General features: G+C 47.3%; 2 protein-coding genes and 1 long non-coding RNA gene across 4 annotated transcripts in view; 1 reads left to right on the top strand and 2 right to left on the bottom strand.

Moving 5' to 3' along the window:
- Positions 1-272: 272 nt before the first annotated feature.
- On the bottom strand, positions 273-1741 carry ARL4A (ARF like GTPase 4A). Its single transcript, XM_074195398.1, has 2 exons — positions 1590-1741; positions 273-1017 (listed from the first exon to the last, which is right to left on the bottom strand). The coding sequence occupies exons 1-2, from the start codon at positions 1739-1741 to the stop codon at positions 354-356; spliced, it is 816 nt and encodes a 271-aa protein (XP_074051499.1). The 3' UTR covers positions 273-353.
- A 500-nt stretch (positions 1742-2241) lies between these two features.
- On the top strand, positions 2242-6377 carry LOC141494324 (uncharacterized). Of its 2 annotated transcripts, XR_012470402.1 has the most exons (4): positions 2242-2435; positions 3444-3545; positions 4033-4156; positions 5097-6377. It is a non-coding gene; the product is annotated as an uncharacterized LOC141494324 (long non-coding RNA). The 2 variants fall into 2 exon arrangements; XR_012470401.1 differs by lacking the exon at positions 2242-2435 and having other exon boundaries at positions 3191-3545.
- A 10703-nt stretch (positions 6378-17080) lies between these two features.
- The window catches only part of SCIN (scinderin), a 51758-nt gene continuing 40855 nt past the window's right edge, over positions 17081-27983 (bottom strand). The window contains exons 8-16 of the mRNA XM_074195396.1: positions 27549-27764; positions 26699-26820; positions 25104-25194; positions 22836-23006; positions 20520-20697; positions 20184-20305; positions 19401-19478; positions 18857-18917; positions 17081-18177 (exon numbers count right to left, since the gene is read on the bottom strand). Of these exons, the coding sequence (XP_074051497.1) occupies positions 18050-18177; positions 18857-18917; positions 19401-19478; positions 20184-20305; positions 20520-20697; positions 22836-23006; positions 25104-25194; positions 26699-26820; positions 27549-27764 (1167 nt within the window). The 3' untranslated portion in view covers positions 17081-18049. The remainder of the gene's footprint in view (positions 18178-18856; positions 18918-19400; positions 19479-20183; positions 20306-20519; positions 20698-22835; positions 23007-25103; positions 25195-26698; positions 26821-27548; positions 27765-27983) is intronic.

Genomic DNA, 27983 nt, shown 5'->3' with positions numbered 1-27983 from the left:
GCTGCCTCGGAGATGCTGGGGGGCAGCGGGGAGGGTCCCGGCGGCTCCCCTCGGCGCTGCCTCGGAGGAGATGCTGGGGGCAGAGGGGAGGGTCCCGGCGGCTCCCCTCGGCGCCCCCGCCGCTGCCTCGGAGATGCTGGGGGGCAGCGGGGAGGGTCCCGGCGGCTCCCCTCGGCGCCCCCCGCCGCTGCGCACACAACTCGAGGACAGGCTGCAGTGCTCGTCTTTATTCCCCGCGCCCCCCGCCCCCCGCCCCGGCAGCTCCGCCCCGCCGTCCGGGGCCCCGCGGGTCCCCTCGGGACACCACAGAGCCAAGCGCCCCCCGCGGGGTCGGGTCCTGCGGCCCCCGGCCCTCATCGCTTGCGGCGCTGCTGGCGCTGCGTCTTGCGGCGGCGCAGGATCATCTGGTGCAGCTTGTCCAGCCCCTCGCGCAGCCCGTCGCCGATGATGGCGCAGGTGGGCTGCAGGTGCCAGGGCGTGGCGGCCGCCAGCTCGGCCAGCGCCAGGCGGCGCGCCAGCTCGGCGGGCGGCAGCGAGTGGCGCAGGTCCTGCTTGTTGGCCACCAGCAGCAGCGGCACGCCCTGGTTCTCGGGCAGCCGCGCGATGCGGTGCAGCTCCGTCTTGGCCTCGTCCAGCCGCTCCACGTCCACCGAGTCCACCACGAAGACGATGCCGTCGGTGCGCCGCGTGTACGACTTCCAGAGCGGCCGCAGCTTCTCCTGGCCGCCCACGTCCCAGAAGTGGAAGGTCACGGTCCGGGCGCCGCCCAGCGTCACGCGCACCTTCTCGGCGTTGAAGCCCTTGGTGGGCACCGTGTTGACGAACTCGCCCAGCTGCAGGCGGTACAGCACCGTGGTCTTGCCGGCGCAGTCCAGGCCCAGGATCACGATGTGGAAGCGCCGGAAGGCGGCCAGGCCGCCCAGCAGCCCGGGCCCGGGCTCCGACAGCCCGTTGCCCATGGCCGCGGCGGCCCGGGGGCCCGGCCCCGCCGCCCAAGGGGGCCCCCGGGCACACGCGCTGCGGGGAGAGCGGGCACACGCGGGCGCGCGGGGGTCAGGCCGGGCTCGCCCCGCCCCCGCCGCCCCGCCCCGCCCCTCGGCGGCTCGCGGCCCCGCGGCCGGCCGGACTCGGGAGGCCGGACTCGGGAGGCCGGACTCGGGAGGCCGACGGGGATCCACGCGGCGCCCGCCTCGGCTCCCGAGGCCGCTCTGGCCGGCCCGGGCCCGGGAGCCCGGCTCCGCGGCCGCGCCCCGCCCCCGCCGCCTCCCATTGGCCGCCGGGCGCGCCGCGCCCCGCCCCCGCCGCCTCCCATTGGCCGCCGGGCGCGCCGCGGCCCCGCCCCCGCCCCGCCCATTGGCCGCCGGGCGCGCCGCGGCCCCGCCCCCGCCGCCTCCCATTGGCCGCGCTCCCGCGGCCCCCGCTCGGCCGGACGGCGCCGCACCTGTGGCCCGCCGGTCCGAGGCCGGCGCGGCCGCGCGCACGGTCACCGGGGCCCCGCCCCTGCCGCCGCGCACGCGCCCCGGCGGCCGCTCCCCCGCCCGCCCCGCCCCCGGGGGCGGCCCCGCCTCGCCCGCAGCCTCCAGACTCACCCGAGCTCCGCTCCGGCCCCGCCGCCCCCCCGCGCCCCGCCGGAGAGCTCCGGAAGGCGAGCCTGGGAGCGGGGCGAGCTCCGGAGCCTCGGGCCGGCCCGCTGCCACGGCTCTGCGCCGGCCCCGCCCCTTCCCCCGGCGCGGCTCCTCATTGGCCTCGTCCGTTCCCGTTGCCCGGCGACGTCTAAACAAGGTGGAGGTTCGGAGGCGCTTCGCGCCGCCCGCCACGCCCCCGGCGCCGCCCCGCCCCCAGACTCGGAGCCCCGCCCCCGCCTCTCAGGCCCGCCTCCCTGCCCGCGCGCCCTCCGGATTGGGTCCTCGGAGCCCCGTCTCCTAGCAACGCCCCCCCCAGGGAACGCCGGGCGCGCGCCTGGCAGGAAGCCCCGCCCGGCCCCGCCCCCGCCCCGCCTCGGCCCCGCCCAGCTCCCTCCGGCCCCGCCCCGGCCCCGCCCAGCTCCTCCGGCCCCGCCCAGCTCCTCCGGCCCCGCCCCCGGGCCCCGCCGTGCCCCGCTGTGCCCCGCCGTGCCCGCGCGGGGGCACGTCCGGAGCCGCCCCGGCCCCGCCCAGCTCCCTCCGGCCCCGCCCCCGGGCCCCGCCGTGCCCCGCCGTGCCCAGGGCCCTGCCCGCGCGGGGGCACGTCCGGAGCCGCCTGTCCTCTCCGCTTCGGGGAGCCCCGAAGGATGCTGCCCCGCCCCAGCACCAGCGCCCGGAGCTCAGGGCCGGGCCGGGGCCAGCACCCCGCCGGCCGCCCCCGGCCGCGCCCGCTTGGCCCCCTTAGCCCTCCCGGAGCAGCCCGCGGGTGCCCGCGCCGCGCGCTGACGGGGGAGATGGCAGCGCTGCCCCGGGGTGAGGGAGCCCACCTGGGGGGCCCCGGCGCCCCGGGCCGGTGCAGAGCGCGGGGCACGAGGGAGCGGAGGCGGCTGTGCCCGGAGAAGCCTCCCCGCTGTCCGGGGGGCCGTCCTGAGGGCCGGGGACCCCCGGGGTGCACGGGGGTGTGGGGGGCCAGGTCACGGCAAAGCAGCGAAGGGGGCAGAGGTGAGGGTGGGCCTGAAGGGAGAGAGGCCAGGCCAGAGCTGGCAGCGCGGGGAGCCGGCTGCCCCATGCCCCAAGGGACAGGGAGTGCCCCCCCGCGGCTGGCCGCTGCCAGAGCAAGGCCGCCCCTGGGCAGCACAGGCGCCCGTGCTGGGCAGCAGAGCTGCCGCCTCCCAGCCTTCCTGGGCCTGTCCGTTCTCCCCTCCCCTCTCCTGCGGTCCTCTCTCCTTCCTCTCTCCTTTCTCTCTCTCTCTCTCTCTCTCTCTCTCTCTCTCTCTCTTTCTCTCTCTCTCTCCTTCCTCTCTCTCTCCTTCCTCTCTCTCTCTCTCTCCTTCCTCTCTCTCTCTCTCCTTCCTCTCTCTCTCTCTCCTTCCTCTCTATCTCTCTCTTTCTCCTTCCTCTCTCTCTCTCTCCTTCCTCTCTCTCTCTCTCCTTCCTCTCTATCTCTCTCTTTCTCCTTCCTCTCTCTCTCTCTCTCTCCTTCCTCTCTCTCTCTCTCTCTCTCTCTCTCTCTCTCTCTCTCTCTCTCTCTCTCTCCCTCTCTCTCACTCTCTCTCTCTCTCATAACATACTTCAGCAGACTAACACAGCTCAAACATCCATGGCTGGAATTCTACAGAGATTGGAAAGCCGCTTCATGTGTTGCGATGGAGCCTAACCTAGAGAATAAGCATGAACAAGATGGGGGGTCTGGACGTCCTTCCTGGGACTGTATCTTGCTGAAATGCAGTCCACATTCCTTTTCTCCCAATCTTGGGGAAACTAAAATGATGGTGTCTTTTCTCTTTGCCATCCCTTTGTGACGGATGTGCACATCCACAGTAGATGGACATCAAGCTGAGGGAAGAAGGCATTGGCGTCGGGGACCCTGGAGAGGCCTCGTACCGTGGATGAGGAGGGTCTGTGGGAAATCCGTGTCCAGAGGTGAGTGTGGTATGAGGAGCAGCAGGAAGTCTGTGGCTGGCTACAGCAGTCATGGAGGAGAAGCCAGAGGGAGACCAGAGACAAAGGAAGAGCAGGAGACATCCAGGCATTTTCCATGGGATCTGCATGAAACAGAAAGGCACCAGAGACTTTTTGGGTCTGGCAACATAGTCTTAGAAAGTCTCATCTTAGAAAACCATTATGGCCATGGAGTGTAGGATACACTGGGGTGGAGACACACCAGTTTAGAGAACATTGCAAAGGTTTCAGGGAAATGGGAGGGTCTGAACTCAGGGGTGAGGCTCTGTGGGTACATCAGTACTTGGCGAACTGAACCCTCAGTACTTAAGAGAGAACTTTTTTAATGGGGCTCATAAAGCTGACAAGTATTGCAGGAAATTCCTGAATATCTATAAACAGAAAAGCTATTAAAATTATTCCTTTATATAAATGAGTTTCTAAAGTAAGGTATCATTCTTTGTGAAAGGGTAAGAGGTCACCTTCCTGAGCCTTGGGGTTCCTTATTGACAGCAGGCCATCAGACCCCCAATTCCAAGTACAGAAAGAAGAGAGCTAGTGTCACCAGAAGATGATTGATGACCCTAGAAAAGGTGAGGAGCCATCCCACTGCTCTGCAGACACACTACAACCACAAGGCTCCGTGCACCCTTTCTTGGGCTCACCAACAAGTGTATGGAGAAAGGAAGAGTCAAAATGATTCCTGAAGAAGCAAAAGCGCCTCAGAGGCCAAGCTGCTGATTCTGGCTGAATCTCCCCATCTTTTGTCATTTAACTCAGTCAGCACAAAGTTCAGGGGGTGATGGCCTTCCCTCCCTGTGACCAGGAAGGAATCAGCTTGGAACCTGGGGAGGACTTCACTCACCCATCAGGTGGAGTCCCGGGGATAGAGTGCTGGTGTTCAGATCTGAGTTCCGGCTAGATGACCCTGGGCAAGTCACCTCCCCTTGTCTGCTTCAGCTTCCTCATGTGGAGGCCACAGATCATAACTCCACAATAGCAGCTCCCTCCCAAGGTGGTTGTAAGGATCAGGTCAGAATTGTGACATGCTTTTCCAAATGGTAGAGAAGTATGTAAATGTGAGTTATCATCCTCCTCCTCCTCTGCTCTTGATAGAAGGTTGTTCAAGCCCCTTGGGGCGTGTGTGTGTGTGTGTGTGTGTGTGCACACGTGTGTGCCCATGTGCATGCACACATGGAACTGCACTCTCCTATTTCCTTTCCAAGTAGCTAGAAAGTCTCTGGATGGTAGCTACTTGCAACATTTTCAAGGATAGTTAATCAGGAGATCGCCTAACAATAGACTTAAGATTTATCCTTCAGAATTAGACACACTTTATAAACAAGTAAATTTGTAGCTGATGAAATAATTCTTGGAACTGAAAGATATTAAGTTTCTAAAGAACAGAATTCTGATGATCCAGCACCATTCACTATTTTGGAGTCTAAATTCTAATTTTAAATGTTCAAAAAACCCAATACTAATTTCTTTTATGTTTGATGCATAATTTACAGCTTTTCTTCATCATTGCAGGGATGATCAGATGAGATCAGATCCTTGAGAGAGCTGAATTTGAATGTGCTCAACTAACCCAAAGCTTTCAAATGTTTGTATTTTTGTGTTTGATGCAAGAACCTGACTTGGAGACAAGAAATTCAGAAAGTTTGTCATGAAAGCAGTTGTCAGAGACATTTGGTCTTTGGGCGTGATGCCCAGGGATGCCATGCCTGCTGTTCCCCGAGCAACCCCCCTGCAGAGCCTTGAGTTTCTGTCTTGCCCAGTTTAGGATACAAAATGCCAGGCGTCTGAGACGTGATGGGATGAGGAGTAAGTCGTAGCCACTACTTGATGGACTGGAAATTGGGCTCTAGTTGCTGGATTCCAGTTTCCACTCAATGACTCAAAGGGTTCACTGATCAGTCGTGAGGCAAACCACCAATCTTGTCACTAGTGATGTTTGTCCTCCATTCCTGAAGGCCATGACATCAGAGAGGTGATGCCGAGACAAGCACATGGATTGGATTTGCTTGAAGGGGACTGTGCTCAGTTACCAGCCTCACTTTCTCTTCCAGAGTCATCTGAGTCCAGAAAGGACTCGGGATGATTGGAGATGGTCCTGGATGTGGGACAGTCAAGGTGAAGTGACTTGCCCAAGGTCACACAGTAGGGAGTGACAAATGTCTGAGACTGGATTCAAATTGCCATCGTCCTGACTCCAGGGTTGGTGCTCTGTCCACTGCACCACCTAGCTGTCTGATTTTGCCCCTGGAGACAACGAGAAGTTCTAGTTCTGGATACTGGACAGTGAACTACCTAAGGGAGGTCAATCTGGAGGGCCTGGTGGGCTGACCAAGACAAGTCCTTAAGGGGCCCAAAAAGTCTGGCATCCCCAGAAGGCCTGGTCCACAGTTCTTCCTTCTGCACAGAATCATGACTATGTGTCTTGGTCACTCCTGAAAGCTTATCTGGCAGCTCCAAGTCTTTAGGAAATGCCTATCCTGTGTTGGGTGATGGTTCTTCAAGCCATTTCAGGCATGACTGACTCTCGTGCCCTCATTCAGGGTCTTCTTGGCAGAGACCCTGGAGCGGTTTGCCATTTCCTTCTCCAGCTCATTTTACAGATACACTGAGGGAACCGGGGTTAGGTGACCTGCCCAGGGTCACGTAGCTGGGAAGTGTCTGAGGAAGGCCAGGTACTCTCTGGACTCTGGCTCCTCCTGGTGTCCATCTCAGGGATTGCAGCAGTGTGGGGCTTTGATTTTTTTTGAACTTCTATGACATCTCCAAATTTTATAAATCTCTTCTTCCCCCGAATGATCCTATCTGATGTTTTGTCACACTGCTGAAGGACTCCTGAGTGACCGATTAGGTCTCCCATGAAGCCTAGAGGTGGAAGGGTCCCTCTCCCTTTGTAAGCCAGGCTGCCCAGACCTGCAAGGGAGGAGGGGAAGAGCCAAGTCCTTCTCTTCCATTTGGAAGGGAACTGACCCATACCAACAGACGAGGCAAATCTGATGTTCCCAGATTTCCCCTAAACCAGAGGCTTCCAAGATGTCTGGAATCAATTTGATACCAATAAGTTTTTCAGCATCCTGCAATCAAAGAGATCAGATATGAATGGATGAATCAATGGGTGTGTATCTACTGAGAGTTTACTATATGCATGAGTGAAACCAATAGAAAAGCCCCAGTTCCTCTCCACCAGGAGCTCCCATTTCCTGGAGGAGTTTACACACAACTTCTCAGGGCACACCATCATTCCCAATCACAGCTTCTTTTAAGGACTCTTTCAAGGTTTTTAAAAGATCTGTTTGACAAACTTTATGTAAAGCATTCTGCTCAATAATAGAAGGCCAAGGTCCTAGAACAATGCTTCCACATTCAATGGGCAATAGAGATTTTGAAGTTTTAGATATATCAGTGAAGTCTCTATTTCAGCAAAGCCAGATGATCTAGGTCCAAATTCTCTGTCACTTGGGACAAGTCACTTAACCTCTATGGCCACTGGTTCAACATCTAGAAAATGAATTGTTTTGTTGTTGAGGTCCCTGTTAGTCCTCAATCTATGATCATGGCAAAGAGTATTATTGAAGACTTTTTACAAATAAGTAAACAGATTGGAAGGTTAAAGCTGGAAGGGACCTTAGAAGCCACGTACTCAAGGGTCCACAGGAGTTAAGTATTAGGGAAATTTGAACCCAGAATTTCCTAACTCCAAGTCTAGCACCCAACCTACTACACCAGGTATTTCGTGTTTTCAGTGAGTTTTTCTAAGTGCCCATAGTTATCAACAAATGTGCTTTGGATGAAGAATTCAGTTTAATTTGGAAAATTCAGTGTGCTTGAATACTAGATCCTCAGAGATTACCACCTCTGTGGATAAGCATAAATATTTTCATTGAGATATTCTATGCTGGAGTAATGCTAATGAAAATCAATTAAATAAGGAAAACCTAGGGGAAGTCGAAAGTCCCAATGAATTAATATTCCAGCACTCAAATGCTCTCTATATCCACAGCCAAACCGAACACATTCAACTGCTGCCATTAGAAAGATGAATGATAACTCTGAAGATTGATAGGTTAGAGGATGTTACGTAGTGAGATACTAATATTTCTCAAGATGTGTTCATCCTTTTTCATTAGAGAGAAAGCTTAACTATACTCCCAGGTAATTTGTTCTCTTGCTGTAATAGGATTCCTAAGGAACATGAAATAGATGCATTTAGATCTTCATTTCTATCATATGGGCCATAAATAATATCCAAACATCAAGGCCAGGGAGCTGATGCTGTTTACTTACAGTAGTGGGTCAAGGTTTTTGGAGGCTAATTTATTTGACAGATTATACTGGGGTAGCTAAGGAAGATCTGAATTCAAACTAGCATCAGGCACTTATTAGCTGTTTTTCCTTGGGTAAGTCACTTAATCCTGTTTGCCTTCACTCCTCGTCTGTAAAATTAGCTGGAGATGGAAATGACAAACCACTCTAATATCTTTGCAAAGAAAACTCCAAACTGGATCTTGAAGAGGTGGACAAGACTGAGCGATATTTTGTTGACTGAAGTATGGCCTCTATGAGTGTTGGTGGTTTGGATCTAAAGAGGACTGTGCCATGGGATCTATATAGGACCTGACATTCTTTGTCTTTGAGTCACTTCAAAATGAAGCTGATACTGGCTAATATCAACATTATCCAGCTAGCTACGTTGCAAATGACTTATGCTTATTTAGATTGTTTTTGGTATTACTCTAATACCACCACTTCTTTAGTTAGAATAATAAATGATATCTATATATTGCATTTAGGCTCCTAATAACATAGCATCTAAGTTTATTGGCAGAAAGACAAGTATTGTAATACAATAATTGTGGGAGACGTTAATGTTCCTCTTTAAGAATCTAAGAGAAAGAAAAACAAAAGAATTATTGAATTGCTGTAGAATTGAAGAAACTGTCAGAAAATTAAGATTTACAGAAGCTTCTGATAAAAAACATTTAAAATATGCATTTTTTCAAACCAAAACAACCTTTTATAAACATTGATTATGTTAGGGCACTATGTTAGAGAAATAGACTATGTGGAAAATAAATGTGAAGAGATACATATTATAGATACATCATTGATAGCAGAAAAAGGGCCATTTATCTGTACATAAGGATCCTGTGGGGTACATATTCATTTAGTTTTAAAATGTGATGTTATTTATAGCTTATTGTATTTCTATTTATTTATTATATTTATATTATTTATTATATTTTAATCTGATAAAAACTGTACTTGAGTATTATAGGCTAATATGGCTCACTTGTCTCATGTTTCACACCTCTAATTTATATAAAACACATAAAAATATAATCAATTCATAGCAAAACCAAAAGATAAACTTAAATGGCTACTTCATGAAATCCTAAATAACAAATGAGAGAACATCACAAAATCTGGAATGTAACTAAAGTAATACTCAGAGGAATTAATCATGTCTTTCAAAACATACATTAACAAAATAAGGAAATATAATATTAAAATTATGCATTTTTAGATTAGAAGACAATAAATTTAAGTAAAGCAAAACAATTCACAAAAGGAATATCTTGAAAATTAGAAGAAAAATGGTCAAACTATTAAAACAGACAAAACTAATTGGTCCTTTGAAAAAAATTAAGAAAAGTGATAAATCTTTAACCAACCTGATTAAAATCAGTTTAGCAAAATTAAAAAGACAAAATAAAGAATAAATTTAATTACTAGAACCTAACTACTATCAAAAGGAAAAAACAAAGCAAGAAAGCTTTACTTTCAGAAGTATAAAATACTCAAGCTAAAAAAAGGAACATTTTTCCTTAAACGTTCTGATAGAATTCTGAAATAAAGCCACCTGGACCCAGAATTCTTTCTTGGTTCTTTTTCAGATAGTTCTATTTCTTTCCTCAGATTGAATTTTTTTTTAAATTTCATTTAAAAAGCTAGGATACTGAATGTTGATACCCAGATTTTTTTTAGCCGAGCATAATTATTATACTAGAGGACTTATCTGACTTATTTGTCAGTTTGGGGCTTCATTATTTCCACAGACTAGTTACAGCAGCTCTTCTTTCTAAGCATCTGCTAAAACTCAAGCCAGTTTTAACATCCTGCAGAGGAGTTAAGGATTATTTGCTTTTATATGGTTTGCTTATGCTTCTGGTATGTGATAAAGGTGATGATTTCATGACCTAGCAATGTAGATGGTTTTTTCCCCATTAAAAGCTGTAGAGAAAAACTTTAAAAAAAATTATTTAAGGCAATGGTGTTAAGTGACTTGCCCAAGGTCACACAGCTAGGCAACTGTTAAGTGTCTGAGGCCAGATTCAAATTCAGGGCCTCTGGATTCCAGGGCCAGTCTTCTATCCACTGTACCACCTAGCTGTCCCCACCCCGACCCCTCATATTGAATTTTTAAAAGATTTCTGCTGTTGCTAGTTTGAGCATTTTATATTTTTGAAAGTAATGATATATTGCTTTGTATCTTTTTTTGCACTGTAACTGTATAATAGGTTCTAACAGAACTTTTAAGAAGCAGTAAATATCTATTTGTAGCCAGGTAGTACAGTGAATAAACACTAGAACTGGAGTCAGGAAGACTCATCTTCATGAGTTCAAATCTGGTCTCAGACACTTACTAATTATATTACCTTGGGCAAGTCACTACACTGTTTTCCTGTTTCCTCATCTGTAAAATGAACTGGAGAAAGAAATGGAAAACCATTCCAATATCTTTTCAAAAAACCCAAAACCCAAATGGAGACACCAAGAATAGGGCATAACTGAACAATAACTGAAAAACAATCCAACAATAATTCCAGATGCTTTGCTAAGCATTAGGGATTCAAAGCTTCCATTCCAATGGAGGAAGATGGTACATAAAAGGTCAGCGGCAAGGAAGCAAGCAGGAATACATCCACATGGAATGGGATGGGTCAGAGCCAAGAGAGGAAGGAAGGTGGAGCATCTTGAGCAGGGACCCAGAGTCAAGGTCTCACCAAGGGAAGGAAATGGTCAGCCTGGCTGAGGCATCTTCCAGAAGAAAAGCAGCTCAGGAGAACCCGAGGCAGAGTTGGGAGGCAGTTTGATATAGTGAGGAAAATACTGTTGGTATTGGTTAAAACATTAGAAATGGGATTGAGTAGACAAAGACGATCCAGGAAACCAGTCATATAGGTTCAATTAAGCTGAAAATATAAATTACCTGACCAGGAATTTCCTGTTTGATAAGAACCACTGGAAACACTGGAAAAGTCTGGCAGAAATTAGACTTAGATCAATGTCTTATATTGTATTTCGTAAAAGTGAAAATTGATAGGTAGCCTGAATACAAAAGATCCTTACATAGAAAATTAAAAGGAAGCGTATATTATACTTTTACCTCTATGGATAGAGGAGGAATTCTTAACCAATTAAGGTCAGAGACAAAAGATAAAATAAATCATGAAATTGAAGGACTTTCTACTAAATAAAATTCATCCATCTAGGAGAAGAAAAGAATCATTTGATTGGAACAAAAAAGATTTTGAATCAAATATTTTAGATAATGATTTGCTATTTAAGATAGAGAACTTAAAGTATAAGAGATTGCAAAATTACATAATATAATGGTTTTTCTTTTTGCTAAATTGAAGGCAATAGTTTCTGGTCTTCATTCAAACTCCACAATTTTTTTTTTCTCTGGATAGTTCCTTAAGGATATGATTTCTCTTTCATCACACTCAAATGAGATTAGTGTCTACCATGGAAACAATATAAAGACAAACAGACTGTCTTCTGTGGGGGGTGGGGGAAGGAAAGCAAGAATGGGGGAAATTGTAATACTCTCGATTAATAAAATATTTCTAAAGAAAAATAAGATAGAGAACTTTCAGAAATATATATATATATATATTTCTATTTTTTTAGGGGTTTTTTGCAAGGCAATGGGGTTAAGTGGCTTGCCCAAGGCCACACAGCTAGGTAATTATTAAATATCTGAGGTTGGATTTGAACTCAGGTACTCCTGACTCCAGGGCCAGTGTTCTATCCACTGTGCCACCTAGCCACCCTTTAGAAATATATATTTCTAAACATTTACCCATCCATATACATGCATACACATACATGTAGATATAGGTGCATGTATATGTATAAAGTCATTCCTCAAAGCAATGGCCAAAGACCATGTCCAGGTTTCAAAAGAAAAATTGGCAACTATTCATACTCCCAAGAATATTCTGAATCTCTAATAATCAGCAAAATGAAAAGCAAACAACTGTGCAGTTTTACTTTTCACCCAGCAAATTGGCAAAGATGGCAAAAGGAGGGAATAGTGAGTTTTGAAGGAGTTGTGGAATGATGAGCACCATGGCAGTTGTTGATGGAATTCCCAGTTTTGGAAAGCAATTTAGAATTCTCCGAATGAAGTAATGAAAATATCCATACCCTTTGACACGGATTCCACTGTTAGGCAGAAACCCCAAAGAAATTACCGAAAGGCTTCTATAAATGCTCAAAAAGAATGATAGCAGTAATTTTTGCCTGTTCCCATTGATCAGGAGAATGGCTAAACTAATTTTAACCACGTGGTAAGAAGCAATGAGCATGAAGGAAGCATGGAAAACTCAAATGAACTCATGGAAAAGGAAGGACATAAAGCCAAGAAAATAACAGACATGGATGACTACAAAAATTTGAATTGAAGGAACAACCACAAAACAATAATCATGGAATGCTGCAAAATGGTAAAGGTTGAGCTTGGCTTCAAAGAAGAAACCTGAAAAGATAACATTTGGAGTTTCTTTTACAGAAGTGGGGGTTTGTGGGAAATAGAAGACTGCCTATAAAGTCAGAGTTTTCCCCCTGTGTGTTGATTGGTTTTCCTATCTTTTCCCTTTCTCTTAAAATCTTATTTTTATAAAGGGTTGCTCTTTGAAAGAACTGTGGCCCCCGAATGTCAATTACATCTATTGAAAAATCTTACGGAACTTATAGAGGTAATTATTTCATTTTTCTGTTTTCAGTTAATGTGAGCTAAATCAAAACCCATTTAGTTCTGGTAACTGTAATGAAGATGTTTTTGCTATTATATAGTATTGAAGCGGAGTCCGCTAAATAGTATGGACAACTAAATTAAAAGAGGCGTTTTCACAGGTGATAAAATGCTATGACTATTGAATACTTCTGACTCCATTAGAGGAAAACATTTAAAACTACCTTTCCCCAGGAGATGAAAGATATGCAAATATATCCTAGTCAATTAAAATCCCAGAATGACAACTGAATAAGGAGCTGATGGTGGTGGATCTCTGTCATCAGAGAAGAAAGCAGAAGATGCGTACCAAGTGGGAAAATGGTGAGAACATTGATTTGCTCTTTCTTGATTGCATTATGGTAGAAAAACACTAATCAGTGTCTTCACTCTTGTATCAGTGTGAAGGGGAGAAAACCTGCCTTACTTTGTTGGACGATGTGGCCTCTGGCATTTAAAGCTGGTTGATTGGTTTCTAGATGAATGAACAGGATAAGCTGTTCCTGAAAATTGCTGCCCGATTGGGAATGGTGGTGGTGGGAGTATTTTTACTGTACAATGCCTCTGAATTCTAATGATTTGGAAAACTGCCATTCAACTCATGCTACCATGGAGAATGGAGGTCAAATATTTTTCAATTGTTGGGCATTCTAGAGGAGGCCACGAGTCCTTTATAGACTCAGATCTAGAGCTAGAAGCCACCTTAGAAGTTGACCATTTACATTGGGGCAGCTAGGTGGCACAGTGGATAGGGCACCAGCCTTGGAGTCAGGAGAACCTGAGTTCAAATCTGGCCTCAGACACTTAATCATTACCTAGCTGTGTGGCCTTGGGCAAGCCACTTAACCCTATTGCCTTGCAAAAAAAGTTGACCATTTACAGAGGAGAAAACCAAGTTCCAAGAGGCCACCTGTGCTAACAGGTGATCAGATGGGCCTTGGAGTTCTCTCTGGGAGGCAAAATCCAAACGAGACAACCACAAAGGAGTAGTAGGGTCTGTAGGGAGAATGTCAGAAAGTGCCACCATTTTCAGAGGCATTCTCAGTCTGTTTTGAAGTTGAAGGTTTTGTATCTTTAGGAAATAGAGAGTTCTTTTTGTAGCTTTGCCATCCCACATGTGATTTGTGTGTTAACTCAATAGGTTTACTAAATATGGTGTAAAATTGGCACCTGCTCTGGAGAGGCAACCCATTCGATGATCCATGTAAGATAGTCTGACAGGGAATTGCAAGGCTGGAAATTTTGAAAAAAAAAGACAAATTTAAAGCCCTAAGGAATGTTATCTTTGTCCTTTTCATTCTCCTTTTTAATAAGAACCCATAGCTTTTGGTTGTACTTTGCCTCCTCACCCCATCCTCAGTACACTAAGGATAATCTAATGGTCTTGGCTAACTGGTGCCTCAATCCTTTACCAAAGTTCACTTGAAGGCTTAGTGCTGGTCTGTCTCTTCCTTCCTATATCCTTCTCTCAACCTAGCACTAGGTTCTTAGAAATTTTTCTTGGTCATGATTGACAAGTTGTAATATAAAACATGCCTTGGGATAGCTCATCTTGAGTTTTTGACTCCCCTTATCTTCTTTCTAAAGGTTTTTTGCAAGGCAAATGGAATTAAGTGACTTGCCCAAGGCCACACAGGTAATGATTAAGTGTCTGAAGCTGGATTTGAACTCAGGTCCTCCTGACTCCAGGGCCATTGCTCTATACTGCATTACCTAGCCGCCCCCTCCCTATATCTTCTTAAACATTCTCATGGTTTTGTCCACCATTTTCCATTTTTTAAAAAGTATATATAGCCCTTCTTTTATATTTATATTTAATAATTTTTTGGTGGTGGTTTGAAATTATTTTAGGTCCATCATCCTCAATTCTTCCATCTTCTTTTCTATTTTCTCATGGTCTGCCCTTTTATATTCTTTGAAGATTTTTTCTTGTTAACTGAACACTCTCCCCCAAGAATTAACACCAACAGGAAAATTTGGAAACTTGTCAGCCTTGTTGGTTTCTTTTGATTTTTTTAAAATTGAACATAAAAATATTAAACTGTAGATTAGTCTACATTGGTCATACCTGGATGTGTTCTCCTGGGGCACATCTGTAGGTTAATATCTGTGCCCACTTGCCCACTGCAAGAAAGTTTCCTGTCAGTGACATGACACACCTTTGTAGGAAGAGACCATATCGTTCTCTTTATGTTTTCTTGGGTTGACTCTTCAGTTGACCTGGTGATATGTAAGCTGCTTGTGGGAAGGTGTTGCCTTCTGTTACCACCTAACCCACCGCCTTTCATATAGGAGCCTCATCAGTGTCTGCTGAATGGAAGAGAATTTAGAGAGAATTGGAACCAAGATCACCCAACCCATTTCTCCATTTCCTAATGTTGACTTTCTGTCTTTACAAATGTCCTTCTATGATGTGCTTCCAGAAGAATATGCTTGGAATCCCCTGGTTCCATCCCATCCATGTTTCTGTCTCTAGTGCAGAGGATTCCCACTGCAGGTTCCCCTTTTCTATGGTGTTGAACTTTATTCTGTTGACTTGAATCTAGCTTTCCTGGTGCATTCAGATATGGCATTTACTTTGTTCCTTATGTCCAGAACAATGCCAACCACAGACGCTATGATGAGGCTGTGACAATCGGTATGTGACCTGTCCCGACTATTTTCCTATCTTGTGTCTCTCACATTTGGGGGGTATTTTGGGTCCTCATTGAGCCCAAGTCCATGCAGTCATGGTGGATGTGACCTGCTTTGCTACATCCCACCGGTCTGCTGTTGAGAGCGGAGATTCTAGTTTGGTTGATAGTGAATGTTTGCATACATTTCACTAGTGTATTTGACTTTAAATAGTCTTCAGGGAGAGTTGTGATTAGACCAATCTACATCTTTCTCTTGTGTCATGGGGAATTGATGCATGTGTTATATTTGGCTACTGCAAGATCCCCAGATGAAAGACGCTGGTGGGTCCCAGATCTGGATGAGTGTGATGACCTTTAAAGGAAGAACCTTGGAGAGGCATGTGTAAAATAAATGATTCTTTCTTTCTTTTTCTTTTAGGTTTTTTGTTTTTGCAAGGCAAATGGGTTTAAGTGGCTTGCCCAAGGCCACACGGCTAGGTAATTATTAAGTGTCTGAGGCTGGATTTGAACTCAGGTACTCCTGACTCCAGGGCTGGTGCTCTATCCACTGTGCCACCTAGCTGCCCCTCATGCCGCCTCTCTACTAATCATGTGGTTAGAAAAGAATTTTCAGATGGTTTCATACTGGGCACTGGTGGCCCTTCCAAAAGGCATCAGCAGTCAGAGCCTTAGGTTTTCTCTTCACCTGCATTTTTGGTAATTCGCTGTTAGTATGACTCCTCATTCTATAGACCACATGCTAGATATACCACAGGGAAGCCAGGCTGTTCAGTGGTTGGAGCACTAGACCTGCAGTCAGGAAGATTTATCTTACTGAGTTCAAATCTGGCCTCAGATGCATCCTAGTTGGGTGACCCTGGGCAAGTCATTTCAGACTCTTTGCTTCAGTTTCCTCATCTCTAAAGTGAGCTAGAGAAGTAAGGACAAGCCACTCCAGTATCTGCCAAGAAAACCTCAAACAGGATCATGAATATTCAGACATGATTGAAACATAATGAAGCATGTTTGTCCTGAAGGATTGATCTAAGCCGAACTTGGGAAGGAGATGGGGAAAAACAAAGAGGTTACCATGGCAACTTCTGGACAGACTCTGGGCAGTATCCAATGGGCCCTCCTTCCATGGTGCACACTGACCTGCAACCTAATTGGGGCCAGAGGCACTAGGAGGAAAGGGCAGAGGGGGGAGGAAAGATGGTCCCCTTTTTTGATGTCATTTTACTTGAGGGTAATAATTGACCTTTAAAAGTCAGTTCACTCAGAGGCAGCTAAGTAATGCAGTGGATAGAGCACCAGCCCTGGAGTTAGGAGGTCCTGAGTTCAAATCCGACCTCAGATACTTAATGATTGTCTAGCTGTGTGACCTTGGGCAAGTCAACTAACCTCATTGCTTTAAATAAATAAATTTTTTTTAAAAGTTAGTTCACTCACCAATTATTTCACCAATAAGGTTGAACAGTGCAAGAGACTAAGGGGAAAAAAATGTAATCTCTTGAACCTGTTCAAAATGTCTTGGACTCAGTGCCCAGAAAGATAGCTGGCTGGCTTCCTACATGAGTGTATGACTTGGAGATGGAAAGACTTGAATTCAATTCAAATGTCAAATCAGACATGTGCTAGCTGTGTGACCCGGGGCAAGGCACAAAATCTGTTTGTTTCAGTTCCTTATTTGTAAAACGGGCGTGAACAGCAGCATCTGCCTCGCAGTATTGTTGTGAGGACAAAATTCATTAATTTATTATGATGATTATTATTATACTCTTGCATAAGTGTAGATTCCCTGATCCATCAGGAATTAGCCAGCAGTATTAATAGAGTAACTAAGGCTGATGAACTAAAGACAAATTAAAAACACAATGGATTTAATATTCGTGTTTATTCATGTATTTAAATATTTAAACACATTTACTAGCACAATGAACTGAAGACAATTGGATCTGATTGTCACTATACAAGATACAAATAGCAATTATTTCTTTTTAATATTCAAAGCTTTATTAAAGGGTTTCTTTTGTTGCTAAATATATTTCCACATTCATAAAAGCAAAATCCCTATTACTAAAAAGTTGTGATTTTAAAAAGACTAAAAGACTGAAGTTTATTTTTTAAAAAGCACAGGAAAATTAGACTAATAATTAGAAAATGATAGTCTTGTTCGAAAATGTTTGGCATAATTACATAGGAGAAAAATAAACTAAGCCATCTTAATGAAGTCAGTCTTCCTCATCCCTATTACAAGCATCATTTCATTCCATGTACACTAATTAAGCATTTACTAGGGACAACACTTTTGTTGGTGATTTCTGTGGGGGGAAAATGTCACCTGGAAACCACATAGCAACTTCTTCTCAATGAGCTACTGCCATGGCTCCCAATTTCTGGGCTGATGAAGCCCATCAGGCACAAAGACGATACTGCAATTCTACAAAGTGCTGGCAGGGAAGAATTCTGAGCAATCAACACAGCCCAGTGGCAAAGGTTCTAGATCAGACCTCAGAGGACAAGGTTTGCACCCCAGCTCTGCCCTTGACCCCACCCCCCTTGGGCTTCCCTTCTATCCTCTACACAATGAGGAGCTTGGGCTTCACAGCCTCTGAAGGGCCTTCACCCATGATCCCATAGCCTCTTTGGACCTCACCTTCATTCTCTAACCCTATGATCCAATATTTCCTATTAAAAGCTGATGACCATCCGTGGAAAAAGTCCTGGCTTATGAAGAGCATACAACAAATACAAAGGACTCTGAGTAGTGTTGGAGGTGGTGATCATTACAGACTTGTCTCTGACCAGGATCTCCTCCCACAAACACTCTGACTTTACCATTTGTTTGCATCCCATGCCAGGAACCAGCCCGTGAATGTGGGGGGCTCATGTCCTTGTTTGACAATGATGATCGGAGTTCCCCGGTCTCTTCCAGAAGGATCTGTCTCAAGGTAGGACTTGGCTGTAAAAAGAGAGGAACCAACAGTAGTAAGGTCAGTCAATTTTGATTTAATAGGAGAAGAATAATTTTCCCAAAGAGGAATGCTGCCATGCCAAGGCAGGAGTCCAGCAGTCATGGCCATGATCCCAGGAGAGTGTCCCCTTAGGGGCTTTCCTCCCTTGGAGGACCCCAGGGTCAAAGAACAGAGCCAGAACATTACATGTCTTGGTGGGGGACCTTGAACTGCACCCACTGTAAAAGGATCCCCTTGTTTTAGCTCTGGAAAAAGCACACAAACACACACTTGTCATAAGTCTTATGCACTTATTAAGTGCCTACTGTCTGCTTACATTGTGCTGAGAGAATATCTGAGAAAGAAAAGTACATGGGACAACAATTACCCAGCTGTCACTACAAATTCCTAGGGTCCAGGCTGGTCACTGTGTCCATCCCCCTCCTTTGTCAGGCAAGGAAATAGAAGCCCCAAATTGGATGAATTGGGCAGGGGGTGGGGAAGTTTAGTTTGAAGATGAAAAGATCTGGGGATGAGGGGAGTCTGAAAGGTGGACGGAGGAAGAGGAAGGGTGATACTTGCACTGACTGCTTGACCCCAAGAGGCAGAGCAGCAAGGAGCTCCAGGGAGGAAGGGCCTACCCTCCTGAAGCCTCCCCCAAGCAGGGAGCTTGAGGGTCCTCCTTACCAGACTTCGTGGATTCTGAACGTTCTACTTCATTTGCATCTCTGCCGATCCAAAGGAAGATCTAAGTGGATAAAATTTCAAGTCATGTCCTGTGCTCTCCTTTTTTTTTTTTTAACTTTTTTTAAATTATTATTTAAGTCAATGGGGTTAAGTGACCTGCCCAAGGCCACACAGCTAGGTAATTGTTAAGTGTCTGAGGTCACATTTGAACTCAGGTTCTCCTGACTCCAGGGCCGGTGCTCTATCCACTGCACCACCTAGCCACCTGGAAGAACCTTTTCAATGTGTGTTTTCCCTCTCTGTGACTTTGCATGAACTGGCCAGCCTGGAGGCCAAGAGCCCTGATTCTGAGAGAAGGACTTGGAATCCCTGCCTCCCAGATGGCTCCCTTAGGCCCTTGAAACCCAAGGGATCCTCATCCTTGCAGACAAGGCCAAAACTTTTGCCTTATCATGAGTGGGACAAGCCAGGTGACTGCAACCACGCATCAGACCCAGCCTGAAGGGATTCTGAGGGGGTGGCATTAGCCTTAAGCCTCCATTACCTGTTCCCAGGTATCCAGGAGCATGACATCATCTTCAGCCAAGTCATCCTGAGTGAATTCTCCAGGAACTTCCTCAATCTGAAATACAGACCAACCTCTTCTGTAATTCTTAATGTCCCCCCCCCCTTGAGTCCACAAATCATATGTAGTAACAACCATCCTGAGGGCATTGCCATAGGCACTTGATGCCAAGGAAGCAGCCTTACCCTCAGGGGGCTTCTCATTGCTGCTGCTGAGATTGGTAACAACAACATCTTTATGTTTTCGAAGTTTCCAAAGTCATTTCACACAATGGCCCCACGTTGGAGCAGAGTCCATATTTTAGCAATCTTATTCTGTTCAGTTTAGGAATCTTATTCTGACCTAAGTCCATCTTTCTTCCTTGAGATCAAGGGATGCACCAGGGTGAATCCATCTGATTTTTCCCTTCACTGAAATGACTATCATAAGAAAGTAAGTTTCTCTAATAAATAGGGGACATTAAGAAAAACCCTAATTGCTTTGAGAAATTTCACATGAAGAACAGATGCCTTCAAACAGAAGGTGTCCTTGCATTTCCATAATGCTCAGCTTCTAGGATGGCTCTCAGGGCCAGCCGCAGACTGGACACAGATCTCAGCTTCACATCCTGGACTCTACGTGCGCTTCACATAGAGTGAAGGCATCAATATAATCATTTCACTAAGAAGGGGCTCAGGAAAAGGAGCAAAGCGTCTACCAGGTGTCCAGGTATGGAGCCCATAGCCCCAGAGCCCTGGGCGGCACTAACTGGTGGGTACTCACAAGGAACCGGCCGGTTTTGTTGGAGCAGCCAAAGAGCCGAGGAGGGTGGTCTTCCACCTGAGACTGGAGAAGCGGTGAAGTCTGGTATGCTTTCTTCCCACCCAGAGCATTCCAGAATTCCTCTGTGGAACATACATGAGAATAGATTTGAAGGGATCCCTGTACCACGGGGACAATGATCTCCTACTGCCCGGACCTTTCACAACTTTGAATGTAGAAACTCAATAGAGCTTCTTAGGAGAGTGAAGCCCAAGCTGTGCCCTCACAAACCCATGCCAGCGACAGACTCAGGAACCACCTGCAACTGAACCATGCCACTGGCTATGGGGCACCCACCTGGTTCTTGGCCCTCGGGGACCTTCTTAGTCTCACACTTCAGGACACTCTTCAGGTACTCAGCTCCCTTCTCCTCCTCTTCGCTGGCTCCTTTCCCAATCCAGGTGTAGCCATCTTTCCGGGGAAGTTTCAGGACAAAAACATCATTGGAATTCAATGAATCTGAGTCCACATCCACCTGGAATCAGAAGGAGATGGTAGGCCAGTGTCTGGGATATCCTCTGTAGCCAGAAGCTGGCAAAGCACAACCTCACCTTTGAGGTTGTGGAGGAAATGAGGAAGATAAAGACCTGCACAACCTACTGCTTAGAGACTCAGAGCTCCAAGGAGATCATGAAGTGTCTGGCACTTGTTGTTGAGAGGGTGTTGGTATCATGATTAATAACATCTCCTCTTCCATTGGCTAACCCCCTGATACCTGGACTGAAGAACGGAGGTCCTCATGATGCCCTTCATCCATATCCCCTAGGCTTCCCATGCCATGCTGATACTGGGCCTTTCCAGTCCAAGCACCTTCCCTTCTTTCTCCCTGACCTAACACACTAACATCCTCAGCTCCCAAGACTGCCCACCCATTTTTCTGCTTTTCCACTAAATCTCTCCACTGCTGCTCCTGGGCTATGCTTATTCACAGTCATTACCTCTGCTCAGCCTTCTTTGATGCCCTGGATGTTCCACTCCTGCAAGGAGGCCTGACCCCTCCTTCCATGAACGCAGCAGGAAGGGAGAACAAGGCATCCTGCTCCTTTGCCACCCCCTCTCCTCTTCCTAGGATCATTTCAAGTCCACACTGCCAGGGTGGTCCCATGGATTGGCTCATCTCTGGAGTTCCTCTCCACTCACATTGGTCTATGAGTTGATTTTGTCCATGGTGCCCTGTGGCTTGCCTTATTGCCTATGCATTTGGCTGATTGTTCAGGGGTGCCTGAACAGAGGGGATGGGGTGGCTTCTGTGGATATGGGGGAATAGAGGCACTTGCTTTGACAGAAAAGCCATGGGATGGATGGCAAGCATCTCATATGGGCCTCCTAGCTCCCAGGAACCCAACGAGGGGGCCAAGGACAAAAGGTCTGGCCTCAAGGAGCTGGTATTCTTCTGTGTGAATACATGTCTACAAATAAGCAATTACAGGACTCCTAGCGAAGTCACAAGGAGTGTGGATGAGGGGCTCAGTCTATGCAAGGCAGGGAGGTGGGAGCTGTGGTGCCACTGGCATTAGGGAAGAGCAGAAGAGGCTGCTCTGCCAGGAAGCTAGAGTGAGGGGCTTTCAAGTGAGGGGCAAGCAGAGCCTCCGGCTTTTTATCCCAAGGAAAGAGGAGCCGCCAGGCAGACAAAGATGCCAAGGCCAGCCCTTCCCTAAGGCCAGCTGGCTCCTTTTTACAAGTGAATAAAGGCTGCCATGGGGGGAGGGGGTCACTCCCCACACCCAGACTAAATTCTTTCCTGCTGGGAAGGACAGCTGTCCTTCCGTCCCACTTCAGTAACCACCACAGGCTCTGAGAATGGCGCCCTGCTGAAGGGAGATGGGGTTGGGCAAAGATTTGGGGAGACTGGATAGGGTCGGGCACAAGGCCCCAGAAGAGGGCAGGTCCAGCCACAAGGAGAGGAGGCTCCTGCCCAGAGAGACCCCAACCTAGTTCAAAACCCTTACCCTCCAGCGGCTCAATGGTTTTCCCAGCATGGGGATATATGAGTCAAGAATCTACCTCCCTGGGGGCAGCTAGGTGGCACAGTGGATAGAGCACTGGCCTTGGAGTCAGGAGTACCTGGGTTCAAATCCGACCTCAGACACTTGATAATCACCTAGCTGTGTGGCCTTGGGCAAGCCACTTAACCCCATTGCCTTGAAAAATCTAAAAAAAAAAAAAAAAAGAATCCACCTCTCCATTTTATCCACAAAGACCCTGCGACCCAAGAGGTGTCAGGACTAGAACCCTGGTTTCCTACCAGATCCCTGAGGGAGCCCTATCCCCCTTCAGTCTCATGACATTATAAAGAGGGCTTGTGGGCCCTTCTTCGAGGGCCCTGACTTTGGCCATGGTGATCTTCTAATGGTCTAACATTTGGAATAACAAAACTGATGACAATGGCATTGATAACGCCAGTTGACATCTGTGAGACACTTCCCAGTCCTTTCTCATCTGATCCTCACACAGTCATAGAAAGCAGGTGCTGTTGTGATCACCTCCATGACAGAGGGGATAACTGTGGGATGTGAAAGGACTTGGCCAAGGTCACACAGCCCTTGAAAGTCAGAAGCCAGAGTTCAGAGCACTCAGATCTCAGGGGGAGATTCCTTCAATGTAAGACTTTACCTCCACAATCCTGGTGATGGAGCCCAGGTTTCGGCGGATTTGAAAGAGGCGCGTAGGGGCAGGAGGTACTTGGCCTCCTTTCTTGGATGTCCCATTCTGGTAAATAATGAGGGGTTTATCTTTGAAGAGGCTTAGCAAGTGTGCAGGCTCTTTTCCCTGGGAGACGCGGACCTGGGGGCAAAGAGAAGAGGGGAAAATTGGGCAGAAGCTGCTGGGAGGAAGATTAGAATGGGAAGTGGTGAGTGGCCCATGACTGAAGGTCTTCAAGCAGCCTGGTCATTTGTTGGGGAACGTTAAGTCGCAATTCTTGAATGAGGGCAGGGGGAAGGGGAGCAATGAGGCCAGAAGACCTGAGTTTATTTCTATTTGTCTTCCTGACTCTATGAAACCATAAAATCCCTTAAGAAGAGGGCCACAGGGCAGCTAGGTGGGGCCATGGATAGAGCACAGGCCCTAGAGTCAGGAGGACCTGAGTTCAAGTTTGAACTCAGACACTTAATCATTACCTAGCTGTGTGACCCTGGGCAAGTCACTTAAGCCCATTGCCTTGCAGAAAAACAAGAAGAAGAGGGTCACAGGAAACCCTGTAGCGTCCACTGTAGACGCCCAGACACATGTAGCCCCTGTGACAGGGTTCTTCTATCATCCAGAACCTTCACTTCAGTTCCATAAATTGAGTTAAATATTCAAGACTCCGTAGACACTCTCCCCCTCATCTTGAAGCCCCCTCCCCCAATTTCCTTCAAACTGTCTAACATGGAGGCTAAGCAAGAAGGAGGAGAGGGCAGTTTTGAAGGGGATTCCGGGGAGGGCAAAGGAGCCTGACCAGAGCCACAGCCCGCACTGGGTGTCTACCAGGGGTGCCGCCCAGGGCCAGGGCAGCAAAGCGGCTCATCAGGGCACGTTCAGTCTCATTCATCTCCACTTCTCAAGTCACCCTGGTGTTGCACCCAACAAGCTCCTGCCGTGGTTCTGGACCTGGAGACACAGGGAGGTGGACCAGCCTGCCCAGTGACGGGAAGTGAACTCTGCAGGTTCACAGATGAGCCCGAGGTTGGATTTCCTCATCTGGGAACCGCAGAACAAGACACGGCCCCTGCTACAGCTGGTCAGCAACCCTGGGAAACTGGTCCTCTCAGAGTGAGGCCTGAGTGACTGGTCCGGGGTCAGGCCTGCAGACTCCCTCCCTGGCAGAAGCTGGGTGGCCATGCCTGGGGCACGCCGTTTCTCCAATACAAAGTGAAGAGAAGGCTCATAGCTCATGGTGGCCTCTTGTCAGAGCCTGGGCCACGAAGGTAGGCTGGCTCGACTGCTTCTGCACTGGAGAGGGTGGGGAAAGCCCCCCGGCTAGGATGCCAAGGGCTGGTGACCGATTGCATTCCTTCATGGCAAGGCTGGCTTCATCGGCAGCCTTGCAGACGGGGCCGCCACCTGGTGGCTCCTATGCAAACCACACTTAGCATGGGGGGCCCCGGTCCCTCCAAAGGATAGCTCACCTACGTTTTCCAAAAGGGACGAGACCTAGATGGACAGACTCCATGGGAAATCTCATGGACTCCTGCTCAGGGTCACGTTTAATTTAAATTCTTAATATAAAATACATCTTATTTCAAAGGAATACAATATTACTGAAATTCAGTTGTCAAATTTAAAGATAAAAAAGGTGTCCAGAATCCAAGCCAAGAATCCTTAACTTAAGCCTCATGTGACGCAGTGGTCAGTGTTGTGTATACAGCAAGTGCTCAGTGGTGCATATCATAAAAGACATTATAAAGAAGTGTTGCAAACACAATTAAAGGAAAGAAGGAAGGAAGGAGGGAGGGAGGGAGGAAGGAAAGGAAGGAAGGATGGAAAGGAGAGAGTGAGAAGGGGAAGGAAGAAAAGAAAGAAGGACAAAGAGGAAAGGAGGGAGGGAGGGAGGAGGAAAGAAGGCAGAGAGAAGGGAAAGGGGAAAGAAAGGAAGAAAGAAAGGGAAGGAGGGAGAGGAATGAAGGAAAGAAAGGAATGAATGAAAGGAAGGAAGGAAGGGAGGGGGAGAGAAGGAAGGAATGAAGGAAGAGAGATTTAGATGTGAAATGGAGACAGTGTTGCTCCAAGAGGTTTATTTCTCCTTTTACAGGAAATGAGGAAATAAATATGGAGTAAAACCAGGAATCCTTAAATTTCCTTTAGAGAAGAAAAAGTTTTTAAAGGAGTCTGTAGGCAAAGGTGACCTTGGGAGACCAGAAGCTCCTGTTGAGGGGCTTTGTCCAGGGGATGGCCACTGACCTGCACAGGTGTCCCTCCCAAGGACCGGTCCAGCTGAACAGTCAGGAAAGCAGAGGTGGTGAGCTCATCTCGTGTTGCGTGAGCTCCCTGCCTGCAAAGAGAAAGAGCAATGGTCTGAGCAGAAGGCTCCACATCATATTCCAGGTGTCTTCCTGTTGCTTTCCAAGCTGAGTTCTGGGCATTCTCCAGTAGTTGTTTCCCATCAGAAAGGAGAGAAGCAAGCCATGAACCTACAGAAATGAAGTGGAGGCACCAAACCCTCCTGAGCCTCAGTTTCCTCATCTGTAAAACAAGAGTAGCATCTTCCATGGAAAGAACTTTGCCATTGTTGAATTATTCTGTAACTGCTAGCTAATATCATGATTATTTGGTTCAGCGTTTCAAAGGTGTTCCATTTTCCATGTTGCCTTCCTGGTTGGAACTGTGATTTCCCTGACTTAGGGAACTCCAGATGAGGAGAGTCCCTCTATAGTGCAAGTTATCGCCTGCTCAGACACTGGCATGTGAAGCCACCTGTTCAGGGTCACACCATCAGGACAGGGCAGGATGGAGAGTAAGGGCCAACCTGTAAACATCAAGCTCATGACTTCAGATAACTCTCAGTTGGGTCTGTCTGCACCTGTCCATCCTGCCTTCAACCAGGATAGAGACCACAGAGAGAAGATGCCTCCTATTGCATTGTTGGACGAAAGGGGCATATACTTCATGCTTTAGAAGGACAGAACCTCAGAGGAGAGAAGAGTGCCACCATGGATGGGAGACCAACCCACTTAAGGACATGAATCCTCCCTGCTCATCCATGAAAAGGGAAAGTTCCTAGGCTTCCTTAGGTCCTCCCAAAAGCAGGAACCCACCACATCAGGAGGCAGACCTCTCCACCTGGGGACGTCTTTCATTATTAGGACGTTATTTTTCCTTATGCAAAACCTGAATTCACATCTTGGCTACTCCAAGTTACCCTCTAGGGTCAAGCAAAACAAACGTAGTATTTGATGCACTTCCCAATGCCCCATTTACTCCTTTGCATGGGGATTATGCCAGGAAGAATGGTTTTAGAGTCAACTTCAAACATCAGTTGGATTTCTAAGGTTCTCTTGAGCTCCAAAGGCCTAGAATCCTGTGACTCTGTTACACCCCCACCCAATATACACCACATGCCTGATATACAACACACACATGCATACAAAAATACACCATACACACACACACACTCTCCCACTCAAATAGACATTACACACTTTTATTTTAAATCAAACGTTTTATTCTTCTAGGGATACTTTAAAATAGGAACTCCTTCCATAGAAGACAATTGGCAGCTCATTTGTCACTTATTGTCTTATTGACAACTTATTGAGAGATTCCTAGAGAAAGTTAAGTGACTTGCCTAGGGTCATGCAGCTAGTATATATTAGCTTTCAAACTCAGGTCTTCCTGACTCCAGGCCCAGCAATCTATCCACCGCATCATCCGTTGCCTCTCAAATAATTTCAGTATCCTAAAGGAAGATGCTTTTGGCTTAGGCAGCATGATGAAGTCACCATATACACAATGGTGTCCCCCGGACTTGGGGCCATGGGGGGGTGCTGGAAACTTACCAGGTATAGATGATTTGTCCTTTGGGGTATGTGTACAGTATGATGTAGCAATCACCCCCATAGAATTCTCCATGAGTTTCTGGGTCCACTGGGATTCTGCCATTATTTTCCACTCGCCAGATCTGGGTAGAGAGTGGGGGGTTCAGAGAGGAGGAAAAATACTTAAAATCCTGCAATGTGTACGAACCCCCTTTAATGACTCCTATTATGCCTCAGAAGCTTTCTGGGAGCTTTCCTGCTGACCCAACCCCAAATTCCATCTTTTATTCTTCAAACAAAGTCAACAGACCAAGTTATAGGATGAGGTGCTATCTCTATGGAGAATTCCAGACCCTTGATCCAAGTGGATATCTCTCCCCTCCCCCTTAGTCCAAATGCTTTATTTAGGTCTGGTCATAAATCTTCTCTATCCTACGGATGAGAAAACTTTCTATGTCTACCTGTCTTCAGTACATCTTGGAGCTGGATGAGGACGTGCCCATAAACTGATGTGCCATCTGCTCCATCATCTTTTCTAGAATCGGTCTGGGATAGACAACAGATAGCTTTGGGTCTGCTCAACTGATCTCATGGTCCCAACAAAACTGAAAGCTAGATCAGTGTGGCAGGACCCAATCTGGGCAAAGTTACCAAGAAGATCCTTTTGTGATCCTTGCTTCCTTTCCAAATGCTGCCAAACTGGTTCTTTACCAAGAGCACTTGGCTAGGATTAGAAGTCTAGCCCACCAGCATACAGCCTGAAGAATGGGCTTCATTCTCCTACACTGGTCAGTAGCCAAATCCAGGCCTTGAAGCTGCATCCCCTGTCCAAGGTCTGCACTCTGACCTTTCCACCGCTATGAATCCCTACCTGCACAGACCCAGAGCCATCATCCACCATGTTATGCTGGGCTGCCATCTTGGGACACTCATGTAACTTTTGGGCATCAAACGGAACCTGCTGGACCTTGGCCACTCTCTCTGTGACATACACCTTTCCAAAGCCATTACTTTGGTCCTTATCTTTCCAATCCTTAAAGAACTGCTTGAAGATTGGTGTTTCGCCTCCCTCTGGGAGAATTTGAATCTGGAATAGAAGAATATACAAATTATGAAGATGGAAGAAAAAGCCCTATTTCAACCACAGAGAAACAGAAAGGGGTTTTCTGGTTTTGTAACAACAGCAGTAAATCCAGAGGTGCTCACTGGTGGAACTGGACTGAATCAAGTTGAGGAATCTGAGTTGAGTCTATAATCCCTAAATGTCGTTAATGAAAAACTGAAGGCCAATTGTTAGAAGGGCAAG

Source organism: Macrotis lagotis, chromosome 7 (assembly GCF_037893015.1).
Source record: "Macrotis lagotis isolate mMagLag1 chromosome 7, bilby.v1.9.chrom.fasta, whole genome shotgun sequence".
NCBI classification, from domain to species: Eukaryota; Metazoa; Chordata; class Mammalia; order Peramelemorphia; family Peramelidae; genus Macrotis; species Macrotis lagotis.
This window is presented reverse-complemented; position numbering and strand designations above follow the sequence as displayed.

Bases quoted from the DNA above. Each gene is read 5' to 3' on its own strand.
- ARL4A (XM_074195398.1), bottom strand. From the start codon at position 1,741: ATGAGGAGCCGCGCCGGGGGAAGGGGCGGGGCCGGCGCAGAGCCGTGG. The intron at 1,018-1,589 runs GTGAGTCTGGAG...CTCTCCCCGCAG, and splicing joins GGGGCCGGAGCGGAGCTCGG to CGCGTGTGCCCGGGGGCCCC.